Source organism: Cetorhinus maximus, chromosome 19 (assembly GCF_964194155.1).
Source record: "Cetorhinus maximus chromosome 19, sCetMax3.hap1.1, whole genome shotgun sequence".
In the NCBI taxonomy this organism is placed as follows: Eukaryota; Metazoa; Chordata; class Chondrichthyes; order Lamniformes; family Cetorhinidae; genus Cetorhinus; species Cetorhinus maximus.
Genome location: NC_135897.1, coordinates 52,685,234 through 52,701,024, shown reverse-complemented (window position 1 = coordinate 52,701,024; position 15,791 = coordinate 52,685,234). Strand labels below are relative to the sequence as shown.

Sequence of the window (15,791 nt, the reverse complement as noted above, 5' to 3'; positions counted from 1 at the left end):
CAACTCACTGGAGGAGACTCCACAAATATCCCCATCCTCAATGATTGAGGAGCCCAGAACATCTGTGCAAAAGATAAGGCTGAAGCATTTGCTACAATCATCAGCTAGAAGTGCCGAGCAGATGATCAATCTCGGCCTTATCCGGAGGTCCCCAGCATCAGAGACGCCAGTCTTCAGCCAATTCAATTCAATATCAAGAAACAGCTGAAGGCACTGGGTCATGCAAAGGCCATGGGCCCTGACAATATTCCGGCAATAGTACTAAAGACATGTGCTTCAGACCCTGCCATGCCCCTAGCCAACCTGTTCCAGTACAGCTACAACAATGGCATCTACCCAACTATGTGAAAAATTGCCCACCTATGTCCTGTACATAAAAAGCGGGACAAATCCAACTCTCTAAGTACTGCCCCATCAGTCTACTCTCCATCATCAGTAACATAATGGAAGGGGTTATCAATGGTGTTATCAAGCAGCACTTGCTTAGCAGTAACCTGCTCACTGACGCCCAGTTTGGGTTCCGCCAAGGTCACTCAGCTCCTGACCTCATTACAGCCTTGGTTCAAACACGGACAAAAGAGCTGAGGTGAGAGTGACTGCCCTTGACATCAAGGCAGCATTTGACTGAGTGTGACATCAAGGAGCCCGAGCAAAACTGAAATCAATGGAAATTAGGGGGAAAACTCTTCACTGGTTGGAGTCATACCTAGCACAAAAGATGGTTGTGGTTGTTGGAGGTAAGTCATCTCAGCTCCAGGACAACACTGCAGGAGTTCATCAGGGTAGTGTCCTCAGCCCAACCATCTTCAGCTGCTTCATCAACGACCTTCCTTGCATCGTAAGGTCAGAAGTGGGGATGTTCGCTGATGATTGCACAATGCTCAGCACCATTCGCGACTCTCAGATACGGGAGCAGTCCATGTCCAAATGCAGCAAGGCCTGGACAACATCAAGGCTTGAGCTGACAAGTGGCAAGTAACATTCGCATCACACAAGTGTCAGGCAATGACCATCTCCAACAAGGGAGAATCTAACCATCACCCCTTGACGTTCAATGGCATTACCATCATTGAATCCCCCACTATCAACATCCTGGGGTTACCATTGACCAGAAACTGAACTGGACTAGCCATATAAATACTCTGGGTACAAGAGCAGGTCAGAGGCTAGGAATCCTATGTAACTCACCTCCTGACTCCCCAAAGCCTGTCCACCAGCTACAAGGCATAAGTCAGGAGTGTGATGGAATACCCCCACCTGCCTGGATGAGTGCAGCTCCCACAACACTCAAGAAGCTTGACACCGTCCAGGACAAAGCAGCTCACTTGACTGTTTGTGGACGTGGTGCCATTCACTCCCTCCACGCATAAGGGCAGCAGTGTGTACCATTTACAAGATGCACTGCAGGAATTCACCTAGGGTCCTGAGACAGCACCTTCCAAACCCACGACCACTACCATCTAGAAGGACAAGGGCAGCAGATACATGGGAACACCACCACCTAGAAGTTCCCCTCCAAGTCAAACACTATCCTGACTTGGAAATATATCACTGTTCCTTTGCTGTTGCTGGGTCAAAATCCTGGAACACCCTAACAGCCCTGTGGGTGCACCTACACCACATGGACTGCAGCAATTCAAGGCAGCAGCTCACAACCACCTTCTCAAAGGCAACTAGGGATGGGCAATAAATGCTGGCCCAGCCAATGAAGCCCACATCCCGTAGATGAAAATTTTAAAAATTAACACCGCTTTGAGTGATACTACAGTCCCAAGTGAAATAAAATCTAACTTTAGACTGGTATGCAGATATGAAGGCACACTGAAGAAGAAAATGCTAAAGTGACCATCACAAACTCTCTCAATAATCAACTCCAGGATTTCTGTTGCAAAGACAAGCTTTCAATGATCCATTAAAGGAAAAACAAAATTGGGATGTACTCAAGTGTCATGTCTGACACAGCTTTGTTATTTAAAAATACCATTAAAAATGCATTGTATTTACTTCATATAACTAACTAACTAACGTTTAAACATAGTTTCCAAGCAGGAGGGGGGGAAACCAATCAATTTAAGTACCACATATATGGTTGAAAAATTGATTCAATAAAAGGATACGCTGTGAGCACAGCTGTTTTACATAGGAAAAAGGCTGGGATATTATAATGTTCAAACATCAACTCAGTAAGCCTCTCCCTCTTCGCCCGTGTATTCCACTGCAAAAAACAAGAAGAAAGTGTTAAATACAATGTTGGTTAAAAGACGAACACCACAAACATAATTACTGCGCAGGTAACATAGATAAGAAATACAAAAGATTTTACAAAATAAAGCATTTGACCAAAATAATGTAAATTTTGCAGGTTTGCACAGTGAAAATACGGTATATCAAAATCTGAAACTGGGTGGATTAAGTTAATTTTTGAGATAAAAGGTCATTAGTTCCCCCATTGGCATCCACCTAGTAGATAAATTCAATAAATGGTGAGGTGCTAAGAAACATCAGGCTTAAACTTGGAGGCAGCTGATATTTTTAAGAAAGTGACAGTAATTATTCCTTTGGTCAGTTATCAAGTCTACCAATCTCTCAGGATAGTACGCAACCAAGAGCTCAACCTCAGCCAATTTGCTCAGGTGCACATAAAAAAAAAAACACAAAATGAGTAATCAATCAAACTTTTTCTCTCAAAAGTGTAAACTTTGCCTTAGTCTTGTATACTTGCATGTTGTGTGTAACATCAAACACAACCTCCATCCTACCACAGCATATTACTACACCAAGATACAAGATCATACTGCCTTCAGAGTGACATTTTTAAGCAGAATGGTTTGTAATTTATTTCAACTGTTTGAGATTATGCATTGCAATTTGAAACACAGAAATCCAACGGTACTTTATACAGAAATCAAATACTCACTGGAGCCTCCGACATCAAAACAGGATGCAGACCAGCTTCAGATTTTATGTGATTCTTATATGTGTGATCCAGAATTGCTTGAAAACTGTCCCAGTCTTCAACTGCAAATGAAATTCTGAAACTCAGAGGAGCATATTTTTCAATGGAATTATCACTTTTCTAATAATTTATCTCAATCTTGTAGCTGTGACCCAAAATTGTTATTTAGGAGGTTGATAGTTTGAACTGTTTTATAAATCTATTCATGTTTTAAAAATTAAATATTGCTATTTACAAATGGCACAAAAAGCTTGGAAATTAAAGCTGGATAAATTCTGATGCATAGAATGCCAAGTAATAAAACTACAACCTCACTATAATTGAACCCATATCCAAAATGTTGTGACGAACATGGATCACCCAAATAAAGACCAAACTCTCCTGCATGTGCAAAAGGGGATTCATAGTAATCCATTCCATCATCATAATACATACACTGGTCTGGTGATGTATATTGGGAAGGTATATCCTATTTCATATAAATCATACTGTTCATATGGCAAATAACCATTCTGAGAATGATAATAATCCACTTCACCGTCATCAGAGCCATATATCCATTGGCTATGTCAAGATTTGTACCCAAAGATTTAGTTTTAATATCTACATTAGGGTGCAATACATACATCAGGTTTTAAAGTAATTTTACAAGTTTTATCCAAAGTGGTGCTCTGATCTTTTATTTTAATTGTGGAGGAATGGTAGATTAACATACTGGAGTCTTACTTGTATGTTAACAATATTGCATGGGGTGAGGCAAGAGAGCAAAAAGAGATTTGCATTGTGTGTCTTTCATGCCCTCAGGGTGTCTCAAGTGCTTTACAGCTGATGAACTAAGTTTCCAAAAACAGCAATATGATAATGTTCAGATAACCTATTTTGTACCATTGATTGAGGGATAAATATTGGCCAGGACACCATGCATGACCCTCCTGCTCTTCGAAATATTGCCATGGGATCTTTTATGTACACCTGAGGGGACAGGGAAGGCCTCAGCTTAATGCCTCATTTGAAAGATGGCATCTTTAGCAGCACTCCCTCAGTACTGCACAGGAGTGTCAGCCTAGATTTTGAACGCAAGCCGCTGGAAAGGGACTTGAAACCACAACCTTGTGATTCAAACAAGAGTTTTACCAACTGAACCACATTGAGAAGCTGAGGAAGAGGAATGAAGGGGAGAAGCAAAATACAAGAGAGTGGAAAGGGGAAAACCCTCTGGTTAACAATAGTTACCTTTAAAACAATCTAGAAAAGAACAAGGCAGGTCAGGCAGTATATGTGCAAGATTTAACATTTTAGATTGATGATCTTTCAGGATTGGGCAAGTTAGAGAAGTAAAATCAGTTTTAAGCAAGTGAAAGAGAAAGGGGAGAAAACAAAAGGGAAGGTCTGTGATAGGGTGGAAAGCAGGAGAGTTTACATTACAAAATGTGCCAGGCCAAAGGGAATGTTAATGGAACAGGGAAAGAAACAAAGTATATGTCTAGAGAACATGAATAGCAGAATGATGAACAGCTGCCACCCAGGAACAGGAGGAGAGAAAAGCCAAAGGCAGCAAAGAAGGAGGAAGCAAAAAAAGGCAGAAATTGCAATGCAAAATTGTTGAACTCAAATTTTTAGTTCATGTTGAGCTGATGCTCATTGAAATCACTGTCAGGTTGATGAAATGGATATTATGTGGAAGGAACCATGCACTGTGGTCAAGCCGAAAGCAGCAGAGCTGTGGTAGGGTTACAATTAAATACCAATATGGTTTGGAAGTTAGTTAGCATATATTGGTCACAGCAGACTTACTGTTGGTGACAAGGCTTAGCAACAGGATTATGTAACAAGTATCAATCCAGAAGGTGCTTGGGAAGTTGGAGAATATTGGACAAAGCAAGGATGAACATATAATGAGTGGGTGGAAATTATCAGCATAACATGTACAACAAGCAATATGAGTATTTTGCCATAGGAACATACTTCACATGAAAGCTTTTGCTGAAACATTTGCTCATTGGAAAACCAAATGTTAAACTCATGCTTGATCAGATAAGTGCCATAACAAAATCCTGATGCTGAGTAAATCTCTGCAGAATGTCACTTTCCATATTTATTGTTTATTTGACGTACTACACAATTTTCTTTTATTCTTTCTTGGGATGTGGGCATCGCTGGCAAGGCCACATTTGTTGCCCTTAAACCAAATGACTTGTTGGACCATCTCAGAGAGCAGTTAAGAGTCAAGCACGTTGCTGGAGTCATATGTAGGCCAGACCAGGTAAGGATGATAGATTCCTTTCCCTAAAGGACATTAGTGAACCAGATGGGTTTTTTTAAACAATCAATATTAGTTTCATTATCACCATTACTGAGAGTAGCTTTATATTCCAGATTTACTATTAAATTTTAATTCCACCAGTTGCCGTGTTAGGGATTTGAAGCTGTGTCCACAGAGCATTAGCCTGGGCCTCTGGATTACGAGTCCACTGACATTACATTTGGGGAGATGGTGGCACAGTGGCACACAGTGGCACATATATTTCATTCTGCAAAACAGGTTATTGAGTTTTATTGGGTTTTACTGAACACACAGCATCCGCCTCTGCTCTCATTACTCATCGCACTAGGAAACTTAATTAAAGCCAATGTACAATGTTGAACGAATACTTCACATCCGTCTTCACCCAAGAGAATGAGGATGAAGGTATCGAACTTGGGGAGAGAGACTGCAAGGTTCTTGAGCAAATTGATTTAGGAAGTGACAAAGTATTGTGTGTTGGCAGGCTTAAAAGTGGACAAATCTCCAGGTCCAGATGATTTGTGTCCCAGACTGCTGAGGGAGGCAAGGGAGGGGATCGCAGGGGCTCTGACCAAAATTTTTAATTCCTCTCTGGCCACAGGGGAGGTGCCAGAGGACTGGAGAACAGTTAATGTGGTTCCGCTATTTAAGAAGGGTTGTAGAGATAAGCCAGAGAACTACAGGCCAGTGAGTCTCACGTCAGTGGTAGGAAAACTATTGGAGAAAATTCTGAAGGAGAATATTTATCTCTACTTGGAGAGGCAAGGTTTGATCAGGGATAGTCAGCATGGCTTTGTCAGAGGGAGGTCATGCCTAAGAAATTTGATTGAATTTTTTGAGGAGGTGACCAGGTGTTTAGATGAAGGTAGTGCAGTTGATGTAGTTTATATGGATTTCAGCAAAGCCTTTGACAAGGTCCCACATGGGAGACTTATAAAGGGTAATTTGATAAGATGGATTCAAAATTGGCTTAGTTGTAAGAGACAGAGGGTGATGACAGAAGGATGCTTTAGGGACTGGAAGCCAGTGTCCAGTGGCGTACCACAGGGATCTGTGCTAGGTCCCCTATTATTCGTCATTTATATGAACGACATAGATGACTATGTGGGGGATAGGATTAGTAAGTTTGCGGATGACACAAAGATTGGCCGGGTGGTTAACAGTCAGATTGAGAATCTTGGGCTACAGGAAGATATAGACGGGATGGTCAAATGGGCAGATAAGTGGCAGATGGAATTTAACTCTGAAAAGTGTGAGGTGATACACTTTGGAAGGAATCATTTAACAAGGAAATATTCAATGAACACTAGGAAGTTCTGAAGGACAAAGGGACCTTGGCGTGTGTGTCCATAGATCTCTGAAGGCGGAGGGGGGTGGTGAAAAAGGCATGTGGGACACTTGCCTTTATCAATCAATCAATAGATTACAAAAGTAGAGGGATCATGTTGGAGTTGTATAGAACCTTGGTGAGGCCACAGCTGGAGTACTGTATGCAGTTCTGGTGGCCACATTATAGGAAGGATGTGATTGCACTGGAGGGGGTGCAGAGGAGGTTCACCATGATGTTGCCTGGAATGAAACATTTAAGTCATGAAGAGAGGTTAGATAGACTTGGGTTGTTTTCATTGGAGCAGAGAAGACTGAGGGGCAACATGATCGAGGTGTAAAAGATTATGAGGGGCATGGAAGGGAGCAGCTGGTCCCCTTAGTTGAAGGGTCAGTCACAAAGGGACATAAGTTTAAGGTGAGCGGCAGGAGGTTTATGGAGCGGGGGGGGAATGAGGAAAAAAACTTTTTTACCCAGAGGGTGGTGACGGTCTGGAATGCACTGCCTGAGAGGGTGGTGGAGGCGGGTTGCCTCACATCCTTTAAAAAAGTACCTAGATGAGCACTTGGCATGTCATAACAGTCAAGGCTGTGAGCCAAGTGCTGGTAAATGGGATTAGGTAGGTAGGTCAGGTGCTTCTCATATGTTGGTGCAGACTCGATTGGCCGAAGGGCCTCTTCTGCACTGAGAGATTCCATGACTAGGATACAGCAGTGATTGCTTCTACATCTTTCACTACAGAATTAGATTAGTTTAAATTTGGAATTTGAAAATGAATTGAAAAACCACCAACCACAAGAATTTTAACTCAATTATTTACTTGATATGTTATTAAAATTATTGTCGATGTCGATGAAGTGATGGATAGGGACAAATTAGAATGGAGTGCTTCTGCGGGGGAGGAGAGGAGAAGAGCTGGGCTTAGTTTGATTCCCACCTCTCCTAAGCTAGATCCAGCAGCTTACAAGCACTCACCATCAAGGCTCAAACATGAATAGTGGGTAATGTTTCACGTAGAACAGAAACACTAGCGACTGTGAGAATGTGATCTAAAACAGGGGTCTCAAGAATAGAAGAGAAAACTGGCAAGGAGAAAACAAACAATATTTAAATTGCTGACATACTCATTCCATTTTTCAAAGGAGATATAACTTCCATATTTTCTCTGGGAACTCGCAAAGAATTTGTATCAATGAAATAAGTCGTGCCACTTGACTTTCCTTTGTCTCCTTCTATTTCCATAGGTGTGCTCCCATCATCCCTCTCCAACAGCATCCCAATCGCTGTTGGAAAGTCTGCCTTTAAAAGATAGATTATAGTTTAGCTCACAATACATTTCCAACTATAGAGTATTTTACTTAATATTTGAAATAAAAATGTATCCATGGTATTATTTCAAACATTTGTTCACTAGAAAAGAACATCTTCAGATTAAAATGTTCATTTTAAAAACCATTTTAACAAAATGAGAACTTGTTGGAATATTGCATAGCACCTTAATAAAGATACATGCAATCAGTCTGCATCACTATATGCAATAAAGAAAATTAAGGAAACATGTTAAGTAGCTTTTGCAAATCAGAAGCTAGTTTTCTTAATGGTTCAGCAAGTTTATCCAGTGAATAGCAGAATAACAGACCCAGAAAATATTTTATTCAATCCCCAATCCTCAGCCATTAGGTTTGGGCTTGACACCTCTATTAATTTTGGAGGGGGGGGTGGGGGCGGAACGCAAGGAATGAAAAATCAACCTTCATTCCTGCACCCGTACACTAGCTCCCTGCTGATTAATTTGCTGGAGATTAATTTGCTGGAGATAAATGTTGGCAGAGGTAGAGATGAGGGAGCAGGGAGATGAGAGACCATCAAAGGCCATGGTGTTGTAATGGCTTGAGGATCAAAGGCAGGAGAATTGGGAATGTCAAGAGAGCTTTTTCCACAACAGGTAACGAGAATAGTGGGGTTGGGGGAGGTTAGGGACACGTGAGCAGCAAGGGACCCAGGCCATGGCCAGATATTGCATTCAAGTTCTTAGTCATTGACGAGGCAGAGAGGCTACAGAGATGCCCAAGGATCAGGATGAAGTGTTTATATAAAAAGCGAGGTTGAAAGAGACACGAGGACAGTGAAGTCAGAGGTGAAACAGGGTGAGGTTTAGGGGAATTAAGAAAGAATGAGCCGTTGCCAGGTGCAGAGGATGTAAAGGCAAGAGGGCTTGGGATAGGCTGTTAAACAGGGGTAACTTATTAGACCGAGGGGCTGCTGTCCATTAGACAAGTATTTGAGCACATTAGAATCAACTAAAATAGAAAAGCTCAGGTGATGTACCAAAAAGTGTAAGTTTGTAAATGTAGCCCTAAAACCACAGACTATCTTACAAGACCTATGACACAATGTAAAAATACAATGTTGAGTGCATGATCCAAATAAATTGTTAACCACAAGCTTTCCCAATGCAATTCAGTTAAAATAGACAGGAAGCATAGAACCGTAGAAAAGCTACAACACAGAAGGGGGCCATTCGGCCCATCTTGTCTATGCCAGCCCGAGGACACCTTTCTAATCCCACCTTCCTGCACCCGGCCCATAGCCCTGCAGCTTACAGCATTTAAGGTGCAGGTCCAGGTACTTTTTAAAAAAGAGTTTAGAGTTTCTGCCTCTACCACCAACTTGGGCAGTGAATTCCAGACACCCACTACCCTCTGTGTAAAAAAGTTCTTCTCATGCGCCCCCTACACCTTCTGCCACTATCTTGAATCTATGTCCCCTGGTTCTAGAATGCTCCACCAAGGGAAACAATTTTATCCTGTCCACTCTATCTATTCCCCTCATAATTCTGTACACCACAATCAAGTCACCTCTTTGTTCTAAGGAAAATAACCTCAACCTATCCAATCTCTCCTCGTAGCTACACTTTTCTAACCCTGGCAACATTCTTGTAAACCTCCTCTGCACTCTCTCCAGAGCTATTACGTCCTTCCTGTAATGTGGTGACCAGAACTGCACACAATACTCCAGTTGTGGTCTCACCAGTGTTTTATACGGCATTATCAAACTCTAGCATTTCATACATCAGCTATTCTTCCCTTAAACAATTTATTTAACATCCATGAAATCTCAATTGTTCACATGGGGGTGATACAACATCAAGTTACCTTTGGACAATCTTCTCCAGCATAGCCAGCTCTCACTGTGTACGACCCAATGTCAAACACAAGGGCACCGACCTCGTCTGCAAAAAGTTGAAGTGGTATATGAGACAAAACATTTCCTTGGAAACAATGAAACCAATAGTATTCATACACAGACAGGGAAGAAACACATTTTGTTGTTGCACTAAAAGAATACTTTCTGTATAGAAGGTGCAATTTAGTATTAATACAGTATTTTAAAATTTTAGTTAAAACATGAGGTTTCATCTACTTGCAATTCAAACTTTACATTCATCAGTCAGTAAGATTACTAAGAAAAAGTACAGCTCAAGTAATGACAGTTAACATACCCATAGAGACTGAACTTTTTAAAAGAAATGTGAATTCCCAGTGACCAACTTAAAGGAATTGCATGACAAGACTAAGTTTTATGACTTTTACCATAAATGCACAATTGATTAAACACTATTTCGGTAGGAAACTTATACTCCAAACTACAGAAAAATTACCTTGTTAATGCTTCAATGAGACCAAAAAATCTTCCTCCATGGTTATATTTTATGCTGTCCGTTAAGTGGAGACTATATTCTCCCAGGGGCTTGCGTCTCTTCTTTGCCTTTTCCAGTCGGATAACTTCTAACCCCCAAACTGGCTTTTAGGGTGAGGGTTACTCTAGAGATTCCTCTCAGCAGCCAAAGTTAGGCAAATCTTACAGTCCTGTTTAAATCCTCAAGAACTCAGTCTCTTCAATCCAAGCTCAAGCTCCCACCCACATTCTTGTTTGGTTAACTCTCTTGGATTCTGGCAGACTGCCACTGTCTGTGAGGTTCAGTAATATTTTAAGAAAACACCCTGAAAACCAATCCTTCAATGGCTTCCTATGGACTCTGTCTCAAAGCCTATCGCCATGGCAACATGAGTCACATGGCCTTGTATTCAAGTAGGAATGCTAATTAGCTATCCTTTAAACTCCCAACTTCATTCCATCTTGAAACTTCAGACAGTTTAAAGTATAACCGTTTACAAAACCTGACAATCCTAACACCTTCCTGGGACTAACAGTCTCTCCACACTGTCAGCACAGATGCTTTGGTCATTATGTACAGGCATGAACAGCTTGTACTTTCTTTCCAATAAAACAACCTGGACCCCCCCCCCTCTCCCCTCTTAAATTTTTGGGGTACCAAAGTCATCCAAGATTGCTGTCAGCAGAATTCAGAACAGGTCAAATGAACCCCTTCATTCATCCATTTTACCCTAAATTAAAGACAGTCCCAGAACATAACAATCCAATAAAGCCATACGTTTGTAACAAATGACTTACATTAGAAGATAGAATATGGTTGCTATAACATGCCAAAAGCTGGAAAAATAACGTTCAATGGTATGGAATAGGAGTTGCAAGTTTAATTTCCAGATCTGCTCAGTTCTTGCTTTGAACCACATAGATGTGGTTCTGCCATCTCCCCATCTGGGGTGGGGTAGGGAGAATAGAGGAAGACAAAAGAGTTCACAAAAAAAAAGGCCTAACCTGGACACTAACTCACTCCTTCTAGCAGCTGGTCAAAGGGTTGCTGCCAGAAGTCTGAGAGCAAAGTGCCAACTCATTTGGAAGCAGAGATGTTGAGTTCAACTGGGCTTAATTTGAAAACTTATCAATTTTTTAAAAAGCCTGGAGAATAAATGCAATTCTATATACTTGAACATTCTGCAATGCTTTTCATTTCTCTTCCATCTGGGAGGAATCTATTATTACTCTGCATGCTAATCCACACTATTGTGGCACAGAATTGAAGAACATGGATTAACACCTGTGATTCTCTGAAGGATGGACTCTGGAAGTTTTCCAGACACAGAAATAAGGGGAAATAACAAGTCCTGGGATGTTCTTGCATGCTTTCCATGTGACTGAAAAGCAACATTAGAAAAGGGCAGAATGGAAGGTCACTTGCTCATTCTTGTGGCAAGAAACAATGTAGCTGAGAAGTTATAAAATGTATGAATAATTTTATATTAACATAACTGTTCAATGGAAAGGAAGAAACTCATGATTGCTTGATACAGCCTGTTATCACAGTCAGTCATTTTAATAAACCAAAAGGAAAGAATCCACAGTTGTGAGCTGCCAGAAAGTCCCAGGTTCAACAGCAGGTCTGTGCTAAATCAGCTCTTCTCAGCCAGTGTAAACTATTAAGATACTAACAAAACCTCAGCCAGCACCTGTTGGGCTTATGAAATTTATCCTATCAAATGACTACAATTGTAAAATAAGTGTGTGCATCTGTAGGTGTTGAGAAAGGACTAGATCAAGCACCGCAGTGATGTACCCATTTTGCAGTCTGCAAGATTCACTATCCAGGATCCCATCAACAGCAATCACTTGGATCAGGAACTATAGAATGGAGGAGAGAAATATAGACGTTTTCGAAAACCTACACTAAGAAACCAACCTTACTGGACCTTAAATTTGTCAAGGCAATTCCAACTTTAAAATCTTTAATTTCTTTATGTATATGAAGTCCTCAACCCTTATTAGAAAATAAAAAAAAGTGACGAAAATAATCAGCTGGTCAAGCAACATCAGTGGAAAGAAAAAGAGTTTCAGGTTTGTGACTTTTCATCAGAACTTCTGAGTCAGTTATATGCTCTGGGTCTGTTTACATAATGTAAATCATCCGTTTCTTTCTTTCACTGAAAAGTTTATTAGACAAAACAATATAAGTGGGAGATGAACCAAGTGTTGGTCTCGGTGTCTCTAATGGAGACATTGCATGACACGAAGTGCCTATATCTCTGAGCTGAGCTCTACAATCTCACGCTGCCTCCACTGCCCTTCCCGCTCTAACATGCTCCAGGCCGGGCCTACAGCCGCAAGTACTGCCCCAGCCTCCCGCCGCCGCCGCCGCCGCCGCTTGCTTGCTTGCTCACCTCCTCCGTAGACACCGCCGCTCATCCCCACTCCGCTCGAGAAAGATCGCTCCCGATGATCTAGAAAGGCCGCTGATCCTTCGCTGCAACTAACACCAGCTCCAGACCTAAAAACCGCTCCTGACCAACAAAGAGCAGCTAATGGCCGGCCCCGGCCAATCCAGAGCGGCGGTGGGCGGGGACAGACTTGACCTACGCACCTGCTAACCAATAGGAATAGATCCTCCTCCTACCTCCCGCAATCACTCAAACTTCAGCAACCAATCAGCTGGAGGCTGTTTGAGAGCACAGGTAAAAACATTTAGTGGTTCTCAGATGGAACGTTTTAAAATGTGGCAAGGGAGGGAGTAATAAGATAAAAAAAAGCGGCTGCACTGAATATTGAGGTTTCATGCGACCAACTCTGAGCACAATTGAGCCTTAACTGATGGGAAGGAACGTGGTTGTTGCAGGACATTCACTGCAGGTCAAGGAAAATACTGCAAGTACCTCTTTAAAAAGTGTCCTTAACGTAACCCAACTTTGTCATGCTAATGGGAGTAGGCCATTCAGCCCCTTGAACCTGCTCCAGCATTCAATTAGATCGTAGCTGATCTGTAATTAGCTCCATCTGCCCACCTTAGCTCTATATTCCTTGAAGCCTTTACCTAACAAAACATTTAACAATTTCAGTCTTGTAAGTTCCAATTGTCCAAACATCCACAGTGTTTGGGTGAGAGAAATCCAAATATCTGCCATCCTTCATGTGAAAAAAATGCTTCCCATAATATCTCCTGTAAATGCCTAGCCCAAATTTGAAGATATTTTTCCTTCCCCACCAGGGAAAATAATTGTTTCTATCTACCTTATTGGAATGACTAGACGGAGCTGACAAGTTTTGACACAAAACAACTAATCTTTATTCCAAGAGAGCTTTTTAGGTGCTACATGCTCAGCCAAGACTCTTGCCAGGAAGCCCCAGCCCCCAGATTGCCCACACTTAGGGCTCACTGGTCAGAACCTTAACAGAACATCATGTGACCCCTGATAGACAGCAGGAGGGGCTATACCCTCTGTTACGACATTTCCTCTCCCTCTTGTTTTTTTACAATTTCTATTAACAGGGAAACATTTGATCATCCAACAACATGTACACATATACAGTTTCAGGTGATTAAAGATCAAATCTCTGAGGTGCCCTCCTTATACAGCTAAAGCAGCATAGCTCTATTAGTTGAAGCTCCTCAACAAGATCGAAAGGATCTGGAACTGCAGCATGAGACACATCATCAGAACATGGCAGTTCAGGGTTCGGCAACTGTACAGAGACATTGGGCATGTCTTTTCTAGGTCAGTCAGTCACCTCAAGAATTGACGGCTCAACATTAATCACAGGCGTGATAGTTGTCGGAATGTCTCTCTGGCACGAATATGATCTACATGCTTATGGACGATTCTATCTCTCACTTGTACTTGGAAAGATAATGGACCAGTCTCTGAGACAATGGTTCCAGGAGCCCAACTGGGTCCGCTGCTGAAATTTCACACGAATACCATGTCACCTACGGTGAATGTGCGAGCTTTGCTGTGTATGTCGTGGTTCAATTTTTGATTACTCTAATTCTGAACCACCTTTCCCTCTAAATTTGGAAACGCTAGGTGTAACCGTATACATAAGCGGCATTTCATCAATAATTCAGACAGTGTTGAATCCATGGTCAGAATTGGTGGCGTTCGAAAAGAAAGCTGGAAAGTTGAGATTCCAGAGTGCCTTCTGATAGCTTTTTCATACCAGGCTTGGAAGTTTGTACTGCCCTTTCAGCTAGGCCATTTGATGAGGGATAGTAAGGGACTGTTTTAATATGTCTGATTCCATTCAGATCCATAAATTTCTGAAACTCTGTGTTGGTAAAAGCGGTGCCATTATCTGAAACAACAATTTCAGGTAGGCCATGTATGCTGAAACTGTGACATAGCTTCTCTATAGTTGCATTGATGTTGGTGACTTAACTTCATATACATCCATCCATTTGGAAAGTGCATCTACAATTAACAAGAACATGGTACCATAGAGTTATAGAGGTCACAGAAAAAGGCCCTTTGGCCCATTGAGTCTGCACCAGTCAAACAAGTACCTAACTATTCTAATCCCATTTTCCAGCACTAGGCTCATAGCCTTGTATGCCATGGCACATCCAAATACTTCTTAAATGTTATGAGGGTTTCTTCCTCTACCACCCTTTCAGGCTGTGAGTTCCAGATTCCCACCACCCTCTGGGTGAAAAAAATTCTTCCTCACATCCCCTCTAAACCTCCTGCCCCTTATCTTAAATCTATGACCCCTGGTTACCACCAAGGGGAAAAGTTCCTTCCTGTCTACCCTATCTATGCCCTTCATAATTTTATACACCTCAATCATGTCCCCCCTCAATCTCCTCTGCTCCAGGGAAAATAACCACAGTCTATCCAATCTCTCCTCATAACTAAAACTCTCCAGCCCAGGCAATATCCTGGTAAATCTCCTCTGCACACTCTCTAGTGAAATCACATCCTTCCTATAATGCGGATTCCAGAACTGCACGCAATACTCTAGCTGTGTCCTAACCAGCATTTTATACTGTACCCAAGAATGTAATCGATATGTAATCGAACCCAGGGTCAACCAGGCCACTCCCACGGATGCAGGGGAGCCAGAACAGGCAACTTCTGTTGTTGCTGACAGTGGAGACAGTGCTTCACCAAGTTTTCAATATCTCCATCAATGTCTGGCCACCATAAATAGCTTTGCGCAAGCATTTGCATTTTTGATATGCCCAGATGGGCACTATAGAGTTCTGTCAAGAGCAGCTCTCTGCCTTGTGGTGGGACCACCACTCTTGTCCCCCACGACAAAATCCCACCTTGGCAGCTCAATTCCATCTGTCTGACATGGAATGGTCTCAATTCTTCAGATACAGGCAAGTTTGGCCATCCTGTTAAGACAAAGTCTCTGACTTTCGATAATGTTGGATCTCTGTTTGTCCAATTTGTAATTTGTTTTGCACACACAGGCGAAGAATCTAAGAAATTCAATAATAGCGCTAATTCCTGCAGAACGGGTGTATACACAATACTGTCTGGCAACGGGAGACAACTGAGCGCATCTGCATTTGTAATGTGTAGGCC

The 15,791-nt window shown here is 41.9% G+C and overlaps 1 protein-coding gene across 2 annotated transcripts in view; it reads right to left on the bottom strand.

The window, feature by feature from the left end:
- The window catches only part of actl6a (actin-like 6A), a 37,598-nt gene extending 24,793 nt beyond the window's left edge, over nt 1-12,805 (bottom strand). The window contains exons 1-5 of one of the 2 annotated variants that reach the window (XM_078563850.1): nt 12,648-12,805; nt 9,723-9,799; nt 7,692-7,866; nt 2,918-3,018; nt 2,118-2,215 (exon numbers count right to left, since the gene is read on the bottom strand). In XM_078563850.1, the coding sequence (XP_078419976.1) occupies nt 2,118-2,215; nt 2,918-3,018; nt 7,692-7,866; nt 9,723-9,799; nt 12,648-12,672 (476 nt within the window). In that variant the 5' untranslated portion in view covers nt 12,673-12,805. The remainder of the gene's footprint in view (nt 1-2,117; nt 2,216-2,917; nt 3,019-7,691; nt 7,867-9,722; nt 9,800-12,647) is intronic. The other variant, XM_078563851.1, reaches the window with a different exon arrangement.
- Between the last annotated feature and the right edge of the window lie 2,986 nt (nt 12,806-15,791).